General features: G+C 42.7%; 1 protein-coding gene across 10 annotated transcripts in view; it reads right to left on the reverse strand.

Annotated features, from left to right (window-relative positions):
- The window catches only part of PDE10A (phosphodiesterase 10A), a 579,847-nt gene that overhangs the window by 35,869 nt on the left and 528,545 nt on the right, over nucleotides 1–15,433 (reverse strand). For all 10 annotated transcript variants that reach the window (XM_073894211.1, XM_073894212.1, XM_073894208.1 and 7 more), the window contains 4 exons: nucleotides 12,004–12,146; nucleotides 10,001–10,084; nucleotides 8,271–8,421; nucleotides 4,496–4,651 (listed from right to left, as the gene is read on the reverse strand). In XM_073894211.1, coding sequence (XP_073750312.1) covers nucleotides 4,496–4,651; nucleotides 8,271–8,421; nucleotides 10,001–10,084; nucleotides 12,004–12,146 — 534 coding nt within the window. The remainder of the gene's footprint in view (nucleotides 1–4,495; nucleotides 4,652–8,270; nucleotides 8,422–10,000; nucleotides 10,085–12,003; nucleotides 12,147–15,433) is intronic.

Here is a 15,433-nt window from a genome sequence, read left to right on the forward strand (position 1 = left end):
AAACTAAGATATGTATCTGTTTGCGGGCTCAGGGGCCATGTAGAGGGGTAAATGGCTGTGCTCCAGCTGAGTCATAAAATAACTCCACTAGAGGAGGTAATACCTGAGCTGAGCCTTGAAGATAAGAAGTTGGCTCAAAAAGGCAATGGGAGAATTACAAGTACGAAGGATGCAGGCAATGACACAGAAGTAAGAAACAGTCTGCAGCTAAAAAGTGCAGTAGCTACAACAGTCCTAGAACACCCATAAACCATTCACTAAAGACCTGAACATCAGTTTAGAAATGGAATTTATTGGGGCACCTTGCATGGCACAGTCAGTTAAGCGTCTGCCTTCAGCTCAGGTCATGATCAGGGGGTCCTGGGATCGAGCCCCACATCGGGCTCCTTCCTCAGAGGTGAGTCTGCTTCTCCCTCTGCTGCTCCCCCTGCTTGTGCTCTTCTCCTTCTTGAATAAATAAATAAAATATTTTTTAAAAAAAGAAATGGAATTTATTCTTGACCCCACAGGACCCTGATGACTTAAACAGGAGAATAACATGTTCAGACATATACCTGGAAGATGGATTTGAGAGAGGCAAGCTTGGAGAAATGGTGGTCAATGAGGGAAAAAAGGTAGATAACAGATGATGAAGGCAGAATGAGGGATGTCAAAGAAGCAAGGTCACCGGTGGACGTGCAGGAGGCTGGAGGAGTCAGAAGGGCCAGTTTAGCATGTGGTGGGGGTTCCCTCTGTCTGGAATGCCAAGGGCCCCGATTATCAGGAAACCAGTCCCGATACCCTGACATTAAGAGGTACTGGGCAGCTCAGCAAAAGCCAAGAGTGTAGATAAGAAATAACGATACCGCTCTCACTTCATCCATGACCTAACCTCTTCCCACTAGCCACTCAGCAAAGGATGGCCTACGGCATCTTTCTGAGACAAAAGTGAAGGCAAGCCAGGACCAAATACACACTCCTCCTGCCTTTCTGTGAAGTGATGTGTTTGTGTGTTAGACTGACATTAGCTTTTTATATATGCTTACTATTCTCTCTGTTTACTGATATTGCTGTGTTCAGCCAGGGGTCTGACAGTGCTCCCTCTGGTTGCCCAGATTATCCAATAATTAACAGTGGCAGCCACCCTCAGTCAGCACTGGGGTAACACACACACACACACACACACACACACACACACACACACACACACATACACACACACACACAGCTTTGGGAAGGCCTGATAGGGAGCTATCTCCAACCATTATATACCAAATTATTTATCTTCTATCAGGCCATGTTGCCAGAGGAAGGACAGTTCCAGGTCCACAATCATCTGTGTGGCCACAATGATAAAGATCTGCAGAGATCAGGAATCAACATGCAAAATCTTTCCTAATGGTGAACACTGCAGATCAACAGGGGTATCAGAGGTATCCATGTGATATAACAATATATTGTTCTCTTATTTTAGTGACTGGAATTTGGAATTTTTACTATTACTCTAGACTATCACCTTAAATTGGTTCAAGTCTGGAGTTGTTTTGATAAAACCTAAAACTGGCAGGCCTTTGGCACCTGGATGTGGGGGTGGGGGTGGGGAACAATGACTCTAAGGTCATCCCCCTGTGGTGGCTGAGAGATGGAGGCCAACACCACCAGAGGAGATGTATAATAATAAGCACAATTCTGGTCACACTGAATGCTGAGTTTGGGTGTTTGGAAAGAGAAGTCCCCCTGTGCCCTAGGAATGAGAGCCACAGCCGACAGTGACCAGGAGGACTCCAGAGAGCAGCCCAGTGGAGCACTGGGACCGAGAGCAGCGTGAGAGCAGGGATTGGTCTCTGTTGTTACTATAAGCCCTGGGCCTAAAATGGGTGTTGGCAGCTGGGAGGAGCTCCATAAATGTTTGCTATTAAAATGAAATTCAAGGGGCATTTAGAGATGGATCTGAGAAGAAATACTCCGAGGAGTATCATGAGCATAAATGTCAAATCAGCAGAGAGTACAGAAATTTCCAGAAAAAGAAGGAAACCTTTCCTGAATACTCCTGCCCACAGTGATGGGCCATCTGTTTATGATCCTGATACATCTTTCCCTGTCCCAATTCACACAGGAGGCTTTAAGTCAGTTCAGCATATGGATTCAGTTTTTAAATGATGGACTTTTCTGGATGTACGGCAATGCCCAGGGCTTCTTTCCAGCTTCTCGTTCTTGTGATCTTGAGGAAGACTGTAAGCATGCTGAGTAACTGATCTTCTCTAGAAATGGAGAACACATGTGCCCTTACTATGGCCTCATCACTGACTGAAACCCCATCTCCAATACTTGGATCTGACGACTCTTCAACACCTTCTTGCCAATAGCTTGCCTGAACTGAATTCCCTGCTCTGGGTGCTGCCTTCTATGTTCTGATCATTCTAGGAACACTATGTTGTGTGATGTAGAGCTGAGGGCTTGCTCAAAATGAAAGAGACCATTCTGAACCCCTGTTGTTGATGGCAGCAAATGGGCCAAGTCTCCCAGCACTGGGGTGGGTCCAGGCCTCTCTGTCCCTACATGGTTTGAATCACTGCTATGTCACAGGGTTTAATTTTTTATTCTACCCAGCAGCACTGTACTTTATGCAATCCCTATTTCAAAACAAATCCTATTATATTTAAAATAGGTTTTCCAAAGACACCTTATAAAGGCTATTAAAATTATTTACAGATTACATTACTAAAATACTGTCATAGTCAAATGTATGAATTAGGACATGGGATGCTAATGCAGTGAGTCTGAATTATCTCTACATGAAGGCATCCTGATGTCATTTTTGGCATTTACCCTTTGTCCTATACAAATAGCCCTGTATCATGAGGAAGATCAGAGTAAACAGAAAAACTGTCATGAAGTTCTAGAATGTTGGTCATTTATAAAAAGCACATTTCTATACACACACGCGCGCGCGTGCACAGATATGTACATACCCACACACCTTTTATCCTCCTTAAATTACTAGGTAGGTAGGTATGTTTGTATCTGCCTATCCATCCATACATATATCATTTTAAAACTAAAGAAAGGATTGGTGCTAAGGGAATATCAGGAGTGTGACCTCCTACTGCTTTCAGGGAGAGGACCAGCTGTGAGCAAGTGGAATAATCTGCTAGCTGCCGGATATGGCTTCCACGTGCCTGAAGCAGCCCCCTCTCCGAAACCCCTCCACCGTTACCAGCATGTAGCTGGAATGACACTGCACTGAGGTCATCATTTACTTCTCGGTCCTGAGGAAACAGGACCCAGTCAGGCGTGTTTTGCTGGGTTTTGAAAAGGTCTGGGCATGCAATACTACCTACCGACCCCTGGGACAGTTAGGACACAGATGACAAACAAGGCCAGTTAGGAGAAGCTGAGGAGAGCAAACCCGAGTCGGAATGCTCGGAGGGAGGCCCAGGCCACACGAGGATGGGAGACTGCACCAGGGGGCAAGGAGCCTCCTGCTCTGCAGCTCGCCCACAGCCAATCCTGCTGGAGTTGCTGCTGGGCTCTCTCGCACAGCCCCACGGAGCCCATGTCCTTCCTTAGTGGCATCTGCGGAAGACCGCAGATGGGACTTCTCTTCCTACACCGGTGCTGACGGCAAGAAGAAACACAGAGTCCACTTCTCTGAGGTCAAAGCACATTTAAGAAATTGTCTAGGAAAGGAATCAAACCATCATGAAGTAGTAGCTACCCTGTGAAGGTGAATTTGAGGACGAATGTTTAAAGTGAAGACAGAACATCAGGAATAACATGCAGGACATGAGGAGAAGGAAGGGAAAATGAAGGGGGGGAATCGGAGGGGGAGATGAACCATGACAGACGATGGACTCTGAGAAACAAACAGGGTTCTAGAGGGGAGCGGGGTGGGGGGATGGGTTAGCCTGGTGATGTTATTAAGGAGACACGTTCTGCATGGAGCACTGGGTGTTATACGCAAACAATGAATCATGGAACACTACATCAAAAACTAATGATGTAATGTATGGTAATTAACATAACATAATAAAATAAAATAAAATAAATAAAGTGAAGACAGAGCATATATATCAGTGAGGTGAGGTCTGCCCTTGTCTAGATCAAGCACCAAGAACATCTTAAAAACAATATAATAAAAAATAGAACAAACACAAGAGAACTAAAAGGACTCTAGTGCACTTGAAACCTTGATTTGCCTAACTCTCAAGATTTACTGTTCAATATGTTTGGGTTTAAGAATATGATAATCCATATAAATAAATTTAACATGTGAAACAAACTTTGCCTTAGAGTATCATGTACTTAAATCAAAGCAAAATATATATATATTCAAAATCTTCACCAAGGAGTCATCATCCAAAAAGCCCATGACTATCTAACGATGACTATATCTACAATGTTCTACAATAAAATGTAGCTGCTGTTGTTAGGAAGCCACACCAGCATCCCTCATTTATGTATTATCAACCATGAGAACCTCTTCAGGGCGGGGGCGGGGGGGGGGTTTGCTCACCTGGAGGATGGACACTGTCTGGGAGAAGTGATGCTGCTCCATGGTAGAAGTGGAATAGAGAGCTGCCAGAGGGTGATCGAATTTCTGCAGGTAGCTGTTACTGAAACCCCTGTGGTCCAGGTCATGACACAGACACGCGATTAGCAGTCCTTTGCGCTTCAGAAAAAATAACACAGTGCACGGATGTTCAAAACAAAGCAATGGATGTGAAGAGAGTCACAGCTCATCACTCCTCTCATATGGATAGGCTCCTGCCCCCGCAATAGCCCACATCCTTAGGAATCTCTGAGAGTCCAGATAATCTAGCTTCTTTTTTTTTAACATCCTTCTTTGTGTTTTTCTGCTTATGAACTTGACAATTGAATTATTCTTGAGTTTTCTGGTTCAACTCTGGGGAAAAGTGTAGGTGGTATCAAATTAATGCAAATGTTCCCAAAAATTACAGATAAAGCTAATCTGCACAAGGAGAGGACAGTTTCAGTGCTTCATTCAAAAATCCACTCAATGTTAAATTTCAACAGTGCTATTGCTACTATACATAAAGAATATAACAGGTAAGTCATAGAGCATGTGACAAAATGGCAAATTGTACAGAGAAAGAGAAAAGGCAGAGCAGGCGGAAGCAGATAAAGTGTTAAAGCAAGCCAGGTGGGCCACAGAGAGTCCATGTGAGCAGGCCGGAAGGTGAAGGAGAGAAGCAGGAGACTCGGGGCGGGGGGGCGGGGGGAGGACGAAGAGGTAGTGTCAGCTCATGCAGGTGAGCCTGCCCCAACTGGCAGGGGATCAGAGGGTGGCGGGGGCTGTGGATGGACAAGAATGCCAGAAAGGGGAGCTGACGATCTTCGAGGCCTTATTTTCTGTGGGAACCAGGGAAGGACTACAGGGTTTTAGCAGAGCGCTGATATCATCTAACTTACATTTTTTAGAAGATTACCATGCGGGCAATTGTACTGAGAACAGACTCCAGGAGGGGAAGAGAGACTGGTGAGGAGGCTTTTGCCATAATTCAGGCAAAAGCTTAGACCAGAGGCAGCACTGGGGGCTCAGAAGACGTGATTAAATCTGGCTGAGTTTTACAGGCAGGGTCAACAGGATTTTCTGACGGTCTGGGTGTGAGCCAAAGGGAAAGCAAGGAGGGGAGGGAAGGGAAGACGGGATCCAAGCACAGGTGCAAGGTGCTTTGCCTTGGAAAGTGTAGGACTGTCAGCAACTGGCATACGAATAGTTGCAGGTGAAGGAGGTTGGGAGAAAAGGGTCAGGAGTTCAGTTTTAGGTTGAGGGGTTCGGGGGAGATACTGAGCTGATGGTTGTCTATTTTAGTCTAACCTTCTGGGGGGGCAGGTCTCAGCTGGAGAAAGAGAAGTGTCGTGTATATGGCATTTGGGGCCACAAGACTGGCTGAGCCCACCACAGTTGTTGGTTGAGGTCAGAGGAGGCCTAAGGTCTGAGCCCTCAAGTATTCCAACTTCAAGAAGTCTGAGGGAAGAGAAACAGCAGAAAACCCCCAAAGCAACCCCCAAACCTGTGTGACCAGAAGAAACCAAGAGTGTTAGTGTTGGGTATCCTGGAGCCACGTGGAGAAAGTGACTCAAAGAGCTGAAACGCAAGCACTGACCCTCAGTGGGCAAGGCGCAGGGCACTGTGGGTGACCCAACCCAGGGCATTTTCCGGGGGTGGGGCAGAAGCCTGATCCAAGCTGGTTTCAGAGGAAAAGGGAGGAGAGGAATTGGAGCCAGCCAGTGGGGCAGCTCTTCTGTGTGTTTGTGGCAAGGGGAGGGCTGAGAAGTCAGGAGAGAGCTGACTGCAGAGGCAGATCAAGGGGGTGTGTTATGATGGAGGGAACAACAGGGTGCTCCAGGCAGACAAGACATTCCAGCAGAGAACATGCTGATGGAGGAGAGGGAGGCTAGGCTCTCTGCGGGGTGGAGGCAGTGCCCAAGGTCAAGTGGAGAGACCAGCTCTGGAGAGGAACCTAGTGAATGTTCTGGTGTGTATGAAGTCAGAGCCCACAGGGGGAGATGCTCACAGGCAGGATGGCGTCTGCAGAAACCCCAGAAGTTTAACTGGGTGCCTCTGCCCTGCTCCTTTCTGATCCTCACTGAGCAGAACTCGTTTCTCCTGCAAACCTATTGGGCAGGGAGGCCTCCCCAGACCCCAGGCTACCAGCACCCATCAAGTGCTGGTGTTTGCACGGGAGCTGTCCTGCAGACTCGGTGGTCTGAGGATAACTGGATTAGTTATGTTCTGAGTATTATTTTGGTTTTGGGTTATTCCCGTATTTTCTGCTGTTGTGTCAACCATGATGAATCTGGTAAGAAATTTCAAGGTTTTAAAATCTTGCACAGCAGGTAAAAGCTATTATGTACACCTTTCCAATCTTTTTTACCTATTTGATTTTTATCGACATAATGTTCAATTGTTTTATTAAAATTATGCCAGAATCAAGCATGTGAAAATAATTTACAAAGTGAAGAAATTATCTTTGTTAATATGTTACTTTAGCACGATCAAATGATAATTTATTTCTTTCAAAAAAATATTTTATTCATTTATTTGAAAGAGAGAGAGCATGTGTGCACAAGGGGGGGAGCAGTAGGGAAAGAGGGAGAAGCAGGCTTCCCGCGGAGCAGGGAGCCCGATGTGCGGCTCGAACCCAGGACCCCGGGACCGTGACCTGAGCCGAGGGCAGACGCTTAACCACCTGAGCCCCCCCAGGGGCCCCTCAAATGATAATTTCTAATAGCTTTATCAGAGATTAAATATCCCTTTTAAAAAAGATATTTAAAATTTTCACACACATTATTTTGGGATTATTTTTAGCCAAAAGGACCTGAGCTTTTGTGAAAACATCATGATATAATTCTAAAGATAAATTAGGAACGTAAATGAGAGTTAATTTGTAGCTGCAAAATTTTCTCACTGATCTTAAAATTTTCCATTTTTGAATGTTTTTTCCTGCAATGCACCTTCTGAGTTTCCTGCCCAGATTGTGAATTTAGTCTAACGGGATGGAAGAGGCATAGGACCGGCCCCGAGGAGTGCTGGGTTCTAGTGCGAATGTGCCCTTGAGAGAAGCACAAGTTCCTCATCTCCGTGATGAGGAAGCCCCTTCTCTGCACGGTCAACATGTCCTCTTAAGCAGGATACCAGTTTTATGGAGGAGAAGAGAGGGGATTCATCGCTGGGACCGTGTGGGGGCGAGGACACACTTGGCGGTGGGCATCACTGAGTGCTGGGCTAGTCAGCGGTGCATGGATGGACTAGGCAGCTCCAAATCTCTGAGTGTGTCACCAGCCCTGGGCATGTCAAGTCAGGTAAGTCAGGGAAGCCTCACAGAGCCCACTTCCTCATGGGACAAGAGACCACATACACATTTATGTCTTCACTGTATTTAATGATTCAATGCTCTGGGTTCTCAAATCAGTAGGATATGTCTACATTACCCAGGGCACAGAGCAAGGAGAAAAGCGGACTCTGTTCACCTAACAAAGACTCTCAAAAGACATAAGCTTTCACAGGGAAAAGAGACCATTAAACTAGTGTTCCCTGGGGGGAATATTTTGGTGAAGTTGGAATTTCTGTATCGACATTCCTTATACAGAATAATATGATAAATAATGGGCACAGCAACTTTAAAAGTGTGCTTCTACTAAATTACTGACCTGTTGTAGAATCACACGTCACATATCCATACTGGGAAGGTGCTCTAGACACAGAGTATTTAAATCCACTCAGGTTATTTGAAATGGAAAAAAAAAAGTGTGTGCACATGTACCTCAAGGTCGGTGAAGAGCCCGTGGTTGTTCTGGAGAATGGCGTACATGCAGTGAGCCACAGTGACAGCGTGCTTCCAGTTGTGATAAGGAACCCGCCGGTAGTTTTTCTTCACAGACATAATAAAACGACACAACTTTTCAAGCTCAAAGCTGTGTGGAAAAGAAAGTGTTAGGGCAGAAACTGGTACAGAACCAATACGTTCTAGCTAGAGCTCCGGTTTAAACACGTATCTGCGCCCACACAGATGTGCACAGTGACGGAGTCCGGAGACCCAGTGGCCTCACCCACCACTTCCCTTCTATTCCTCCAGCCAGTTGAGAGAGGAAGGCCCCTGCAGGGCTTCAGATCTGATACATTAACCGGCCTCATGGGGGCACACGCCAGAACCAGCATGCAGCTGCCTGTCACTGACTCCATTACCGTCCCACCTCCCACCATGCTTCAAAGGACAACAACATTTCATCACCCTGTTCAAGGGGGTTTTGAGCTCATATATTCCAAAAAGCACAACGAGCTTCATGAGCTGCAACTATGTATACCATGAGAATTTCCTGGATGAGAGACTATCCTTTCAAAATGGATCTGAAGTACTATGGCACACTCAAATTATTAAGTGGCAAATGGCCATACCAAAATCCTGACACAGTAAATAAAAAAGTATGCCATGTTTTTATTATGAAACATCGCTATTATGTTTTATTCTTATAGTATCATGTATTTCTACTCGTTTAAGGCCCCAGCAACTCTCTTGGGGAATTTAAGGCTGCTTAAAACAAAAGTACATCAATATACAACAGGGCTCTTTGAAATACCAAGGTGATGAGAGCCCATAAAACTTCTAAAGATACATAACCTTTTTTTTCCCCACTGAAATTTTCAAATGTCCTTGAAATATAAGGTATGTCATTTTAAGAGTTCCAACTGGTAAAACTCTCAACTGATATCTAAGAAAAGTGGAGTTAATTATCCTGTGTACATTCTTTCAAAAGAGCAATTTATAAAAGTCACGGATAGAAGTAAGAGAAGACACAGAATTCAATAGCAAAGGAACGACAATTTAGTTTCAGAGCAATTAAGAGCCTCTATAAGCCATTTAATGATTAAATGAGTGAAAAAGAGAAAAAGAAAATTATTCCTTGCATTTTCAGTATGTATGCTGAAGCTGTAAAAGGTTAAGTGGAAAGTCCTAAAAGGCCCCTAGGGCAGGCCACGGGAGAAGGGAAGGACCCACAGGGGAAGGGAGCCACAGTGGAGTTGCTAGGAATGCACTCCGTGCGGAATTAGGAGACCTGTTTCCTTCACACCTGTCCTAACAGAAACATAATGTAGGCTGAAAGCTGATGCTAAATTCAGTGTATGTTTTCCAAAACACACTTTCAAACAGTATGTAATTATGTGGAGCCGTAACCCCTGCCTCTTCCCATTACACAGCCTAAGGTAATTTTCACCTGTGTTTTTACCATCACTTGGTAGACACATGGTTGTTCGCCAAGGGACAGCTACCCTGGCAAAGAGCTCGGTGGGCTAGAAAGGAAATCCAAGAAGGCTATCAATCTGTCTAATAATCAATCTCAGTCTTTTTTTATTTAAATATTTTGAAAAAAATTATTTATATATGGCATATTTTCAGATAATTATCAACCAAGGAAGTGACAAGGCATTTAAGCAGGGGGAGGAGAGGTCATATCACTCAACAGCTTCAGAAGGAAGTTTTTAGGTCATTCATACCAGGATGTCCCACAGGACCGATGGACCATGTAGACAAAAATTCCAGGCCACATGTTTTCAAAAGGACCAATGTCAAAGTGGAATCTGAAATGAAAAGAACATGAGGTTGATTAATAAATATAATCAGGATAAACATAAAAACAAATAAAGTAATTTAACTTTTTGTCAATTAAGAAACCAAAAAACACTGGGAGTTCAGCCATCCCTTTCCCCGTCTTCTCAGTCACATCTTTGTTGTATTTAAATGTTTCCAGGACGAAATTCCACACATTCCCTTAGGAACTTAGCTCAATATTTAAGTCATTGCTTAATTTTCTATTAAACAATCTGTAAAAAATGATGTTGCGGTTGTTATCAGAGCAATAAGAGTAAAAAATAATTTTATTATGAATACTACACATTTTACACAACTCATAGACTGGGGGGTGGGGAGGGCAAGACACAGAATCTCCTATTTAAGTCCAGAGGAAAAGCTTCATAAAGACAAACAACCAAAGTTATTACCTATTTTTCATTTGCTAATTTAATTACTAACATTTAACCCAAATAAACACAATGGTAAAATATTAAAAGAATCCATGTTCCTCTAGTTATACTTCTGACACCAAATGTGTTAGTTTTCCACACCAAGCAATTCTCCAACCCTCTGCAGACACCAACTGATGTCCTACAGTTCAATTTACTTCTGACACTACCTGCAGCCAGTGCAGACCACACAGGTTAAGGGCTCAGTCCCATGAGACTGCTCCCCCCGCCCCCCCAACTTTAGATGCCAATCGTAAGTCCTGGCCACCCATGCTTCTGACCACGGGCTATAAATCAAGAGGTTTCCACAAACCCCACCTCAGGGTTTATAAAGCACTGGAATAGCTCACAGAACTCAGGGAAACACTTTACTTACCATTGCCAGTTTATTATTAGGGATACAACTCAAGAGGCAAATGGAAGAGATGTGTAGGGCAGGCCATGTGGGAAGAAGGACTGAGGAGCTTTCATGCCTCTGTAGGTGCACCACCTTCCCAGCACTGAAGGTGTTCACCAACCTAAAAGCTCTCTGAACCCCTTGTTTAGGGTTTTTGGAGGTTCCACTGCATAGGAGCATTTGATTAAATCATTGGTCACTGGTGATTAACTCAATGCCCAGTCCCTGTCCCCTCCCAGGAGGTCTGAGGGTGGCTGAAAATTACAATCCCCAAACCACATGGTTGGTTCCTTGGGCAACCAGCCCCCTTCCTCCTATTGTCCTTCAATAGCAAAAACTCAAGTGTGGTTGAAAGAGGTTCATGATGAATCACTCAGGAAATTCAAGGGTTTTAGGAGCTGTGAGCCAGAAACTAGCTACAAAGACCAAATATATATATTTCTTATTATGTCACGATATGTACTATATATGAACCATTCAAAGATAAACTGAAGCAAAATAAAAAGTCTTAAGAGTTTATTTGAGCAAAAAATCCATTTGAATAGGGCAGTACCAAACCATTAGTGTTTAGGAGCGCTCTGCTGAAGGAGCCGGCAGAGACCCCTGCACAGAGACGGGGCAAGAGCACAGATGGGCAATCGCTGACCGACCCGTGGCTTTACAGGCCAGCTGGCTGTCCACGTGTGTGACACCTGCACTCATTATTACTAAATCCTAAAATTCAGTCCGTAAATTTAAGATTATATGGAAATGAAAACTTTCAGATCTCGGATATTCAATGCCATCTTCAGCATTAAGTGCCATATATATGGTGTAAAGCAGACAGAAGACTAACGAGGAAAGCTAACATTGAACTCATTTCAAAATGGTGTCGAGATTTTTCTTTCTAACGATAAAGAGATGTGGCCTTCCTGTCCACGATCTCTCATGAGATGTGGCATCAACTGAGAAGGGACAATGGCAACAATGGAACCACACACGTGATACAGTGTTTGCAATTCTACTTCTGTACCCATGTCACTTTAGGCTGAATCAAATGAAAAATCCATTCCTGGAGAAACAGACAGGACAAGATTCTCACAATTCAATTTCTTTGCAGAGGCGCATGGGGAGGTTGAAGCGCATGAGGCCCTGCCACTCCTCCGCCGTACAAATGCTATGGTAGGACAGCTTCTCCATAGTCACCCGGTAAATGCACTCGGAATGACGGATTCTGTGATACATCTGGAAGGCAAATCCAAAAAACAAAAAATAAACCGAAATGACTGTTTAAAGCAGTTATGTCACTAAGAATCAGAACTGGAACGGAAACCACTGTTGTTATCTATTAACTGCTAGTACCATGCATTTCATACACACTGAAGATGCCCATACTTGTGCCTTTGAAGATACAAACCACTAAGTTTAAAAAAAAAAATTTTATTTCCATTTTAAAAGACTTATTAACTTCTGCACCCAGACACTGTCCCTGGGTCATGAGATTCCTTGGTATTTATCCACTGGTCCCTTCTTAGACACCCAGCCTCAAAAACTGTGAGAAATCAGTGTCTGCAGTTTCTAGGCCACGCGGTCCATTCCCGCACCCAAACACATGGAGACAGACACTCCATCAGTTAGGAGTTAAGATTTTTTCCTATGTCTCCTTTTAAAAAATATTTATTTTAATTCTTGGTGATGTCAAAGTCCTTTAGTCCTGAGAGTCTCAACAATGCTTGACCATGAAATCCATTATCAGTGAAAGAAGTTTGGAGAGGCACGCCCAATAAATGTACAGTCCTTTAGCAATTACATGCACATGCACTGTGCAGATATACACAGAAATAGAAAAAGATAAAAATACAAAGTACTTATTTTTAATATTTTATTACTGAGCAAGACTTTTTATTCTTATTAGACAATTACATATTTTATAATGAAAGCACTAATTAAATGTATGTTATCAATTGTCACGTGTTTTCTTCAATGACTTGTGAGATGGTGATGTTAAGGTCTGGGTTCAGTTTGATTTATTTTAATACTTAAGAGATTTTCAGTTATACTATTTGAGAAAGATATGCCAAAAAGTATGTGGATCCAAAGAGAATAAAGGACTAGCTGTTCTTAAACATCACACTTACAGTTTTGCTCCCTAGCCGCTAATATTTTTGGCTTAAGATCACATAATTTTCCATTTCCCCTGATGCCAATCAGTTAATCCTGCAAACGAATTAGCTGCATCTTTATATATTATCCACCAGGTTTAAAATCAATGAAACTTAATGAAACTCTTCATGGGGAAGATTTTAGTAAGTTAAAAACTGTTTCATAAAGTAAAGTCATAAAAAAATTCCATTTTAAAAGAAGAAGGAGGTAAAAGGGAATAAAGAACGATGGAAAAAACAGAAAACAAGATGGTGGATTTACACTTAAACATAAAATGTGATAGTAGAAATATCCTGGTTAAAAAGCAAAGACTGCCAGAATGAATGAAAAAGGAAGACCCAGCTTATGCTGTTTACAAGAATCCTACTTCAAAAATAAAGACCTAAATAAGGTAGAATTTTGGAAAGGATATACCATATAACACCAGTCAAAAGAAAGCTGGAGTGGCTTAATACCAGATAAAGTGTATTTCAGAGCAAAGACTATCAACAGGGACAAAGAAGGATTATTTCAAATGAAGACGGGGTCCATATGTCAAGAGGACATAATGTTCCTAAACATCAGCTGGTTTTCAACAGGTGTGCAGAGGCAAGATGGTGGACAAAGGACAGCAGATGCAACAAACTGTGCTGGACCAACTGGACACTCACATGCAAATAAATAAACGCAAGATGACCCTTACCTTTAACCATATGCAAAAATTTACTCAAAATGGATCACAGACCTAAATGTAAAACCTAAACTTCTAGAAGAAAACATAGAAAATCTTTGTGGCCTTAGGTTTGGCAAATATGTCTTTGATAAAATGCTAACAGCATGATCATAAAAAGAAAAAAACCCCGAATGAGTTGGACTTCTTCAAGCTTAATAACTGCTCTTAGAAAGAAACTGTTGAGAACGACAAGCCAAGCCAAACACTGGGAGCAAATATTTGCAAATAACTTATCAGATAAATGCCTCATAGCCACGCCGTATCTAGGTATTTACTCAATGGAAAGGAAAGCATACACCGTACAAAGACTTGTGCACAGATGCTCACTGCAGCTTTATTTGTAATAGCTAAAACCTAGAAATAACTCAAATGCCCATCAATAGGTGACAAAATCGTTTACAGTATATCCATTTGATGGAATATTCAGTAATAAAAAGGAATGAACTATTTATACATGCGATGCCATGGATGAATCTCAAAATAATAATGCTGAGTGAAAGAACCCAGACAAAAAAGAATACAGATATTTATGATTCCATTTATATAAAATAATTCTAGAAAATGCAAAGTAATTTATTATGGTGACAAAAAGCAGATCAGTGGTTCCCTGAAACTGGGGGTAAAGATGGGGAGGGTCATGAGGGAAGGTTTTGAGGGGCACCCAGAAACCCATGACACAGTGGATGCACCATGTCTTGATGGAGTGATGGTTTCCTTGGGCTGTGTGTACATCCACTTGTCAACCTGTACACTCCAGATACACACAGCGTACCACGTGTTCATAAACCTTAGGAAAGCGGCTTAGAAATGTTTTGCTCCCGGTCTCTGTAAAGGCCTATGATAACGTGTATATGGGAGTCACATGATAATGTGACAGCGACAAGGAGAATACTTGCAGACCTCTGTTTTCCACGTGCTCTCTTTACAGGACAAGTTTATTTGGAAAAGCAGCTGATTTCTTATTCAGTGTGAATGTCACTTGAGATTCCAAAGTCAGATTAAATACTGTTTATTTGAATATATCTTCCAAATAATTAAATATTGATTGCACTTTGTCATCAGAAAAGATCGGCACACTTGGAAGATTTTTTTTGTGAAAGATGAAATGTGCAATAATGTATGAATTCAACAACTATTCCAAGTACTTTGTCACAAGCAGCAAATGCGTGGGCAGCACAATGGAAATAGGAGTCCGTTTCAAAGCTACCTTCATAACTGTGAATTGTGTGGGCCAACTGGTACACAAGCCTCCTTCTCATATGGTTGAAGAACAACCTGGATCAGGTTAAAAATGTAAAGACAGAATTCCTGTTAACTTATTCATGACTTTTCAGGGGTGTTATTTTTCTTGTTTAAATTTGGGTTTAGTTTGGTCTAAACATTTAATCATGTTTGCTTCCAGGTTTTGTGATGCAACACTCAGCAGGTTAGAAGAGCTTTGGACCTGTGGAGCCAGATCCTCTAATGATACAGCCGAGTTAACTCAAGTGTCTACACTGACAGGGATGCATTCTTCAAGAAACACATGGAAACCTGTAAACATTTTAAGAGGACCGATTTCTACCTCCTTAACTTTCACACATACTCTGACCTAAAAAATGACTTTTGTCCACCTCCCATTTCAGAATAACCCCTTCCTCAAATTGCTCTAATATAA

Source organism: Callorhinus ursinus, unplaced genomic scaffold, assembly GCF_003265705.2.
Source record: "Callorhinus ursinus isolate GAN/ISIS: 27379988/994484 unplaced genomic scaffold, GSC_fseal_2.0 scaffold6, whole genome shotgun sequence".
In the NCBI taxonomy this organism is placed as follows: domain Eukaryota; kingdom Metazoa; phylum Chordata; class Mammalia; order Carnivora; family Otariidae; genus Callorhinus; species Callorhinus ursinus.